Source organism: Echinops telfairi, unplaced genomic scaffold (assembly GCF_000313985.2).
Source record: "Echinops telfairi isolate 266 unplaced genomic scaffold, ASM31398v2 ScPeMD7_7468;HRSCAF=8506_0, whole genome shotgun sequence".
Taxonomy (NCBI): domain Eukaryota; kingdom Metazoa; phylum Chordata; class Mammalia; order Afrosoricida; family Tenrecidae; genus Echinops; species Echinops telfairi.
Window position 1 is genome coordinate 3,100,035 of NW_022111369.1, and position 1,076 is coordinate 3,101,110.

General features: G+C 43.8%; 1 protein-coding gene across 1 annotated transcript in view; it reads right to left on the reverse strand.

Annotated features, from left to right (window-relative positions):
* Positions 1-1,076, reverse strand: part of LARP7 (La ribonucleoprotein 7, transcriptional regulator) — a 15,097-nt gene that overhangs the window by 8,270 nt on the left and 5,751 nt on the right. Inside the window, exon 6 of the mRNA XM_045284311.1 lies at positions 940-1,070. Within this exon, the coding sequence (XP_045140246.1) occupies positions 940-1,070 (131 nt within the window). The remainder of the gene's footprint in view (positions 1-939; positions 1,071-1,076) is intronic.

The window sequence follows — 1,076 nt, forward strand, 5'->3', positions numbered from 1 at the left end:
AAAAAAAAAAAAAAAAAAGGATCCAGACCCACCCAGGATCATACATTCCTTGAGCACTGATACATTAAAATAACAAAAGTCTCTTGTAATGATTCCGGGAGATAAAAAGGCAAAAGGACTTCAGGAGCTGAGAACAGTATAAATACAAGTGACTGAAGGCACGGCCCATCACCATGCCGGTAAGGAACTCTACTCTTTGGAACCTGCAATCAGACTGGGAGGCAATGGGAATTTTTCTCCAGAAAAGTAAGCATGCGTTCTTATCCACTCCCTAGGAAATGGATTTCCTTGGACTTTAACAAGGAGGCCCTTTTACTACTTAAAAAAGTAAGTGCTTCCTTGTTTTAGTAAAAGTGAATTCAGTTTATCTACGGGTAGACAACACGTGCAGACCCTCTGAAGGGATCACCTTTGCTTTAACATGGGAGTACCTGCTGTGCAAAATGAAAGTAAGTGCTTCCATGTTTCAGCGGAGGTGTCTCCAAAGCGACACATTTTCAACTTATTTGCGAGTGTGTTCCTGCTTCTTGTTTAAACCTTGTCAAGACTGGGCTCCCCACCACTTAAACGTGGATGTACTTGCTTTGAGACGGAAAAAGTAAGTGCTTCCATGTTTTAGTGATGGTGAGTCTTTGTACTGTCCGCGTGCATTCCAGGGACCAGGGACAGGACGCTTCCGGCTGCAGTTGTCTGCTGTACTATGCGGGGACCCCCTCTACTCTAACACGGCGGCACTTGCTGTGGCTTTTTGGAAATTAAGTGCTTCCATGTTTGAGTGTGGTGAATCCTAACTTTATTTTCAATACACCGGAAAGACAAGTACTGCCTACTGGCCACTACTGTTGCTAACATGCAACTCTGTTCAATTTAAATTGGAATTGCACTTTAGCAATGGTGACGGACTGACGTGGGCCAGCAACAGGGAAGCGCCACACCTACTTTGACAGCACTCTCAGCGGTATCACCTCTTCTCCCATTTTATGTCGCTCTTTGTGCTTTTTCTTATGTTTTCTTTTTGCTTTTGAAAGAGATCCGTCTTTATCTCCAGTATCCTTTTCCTCTTCTGTGGAGAATTC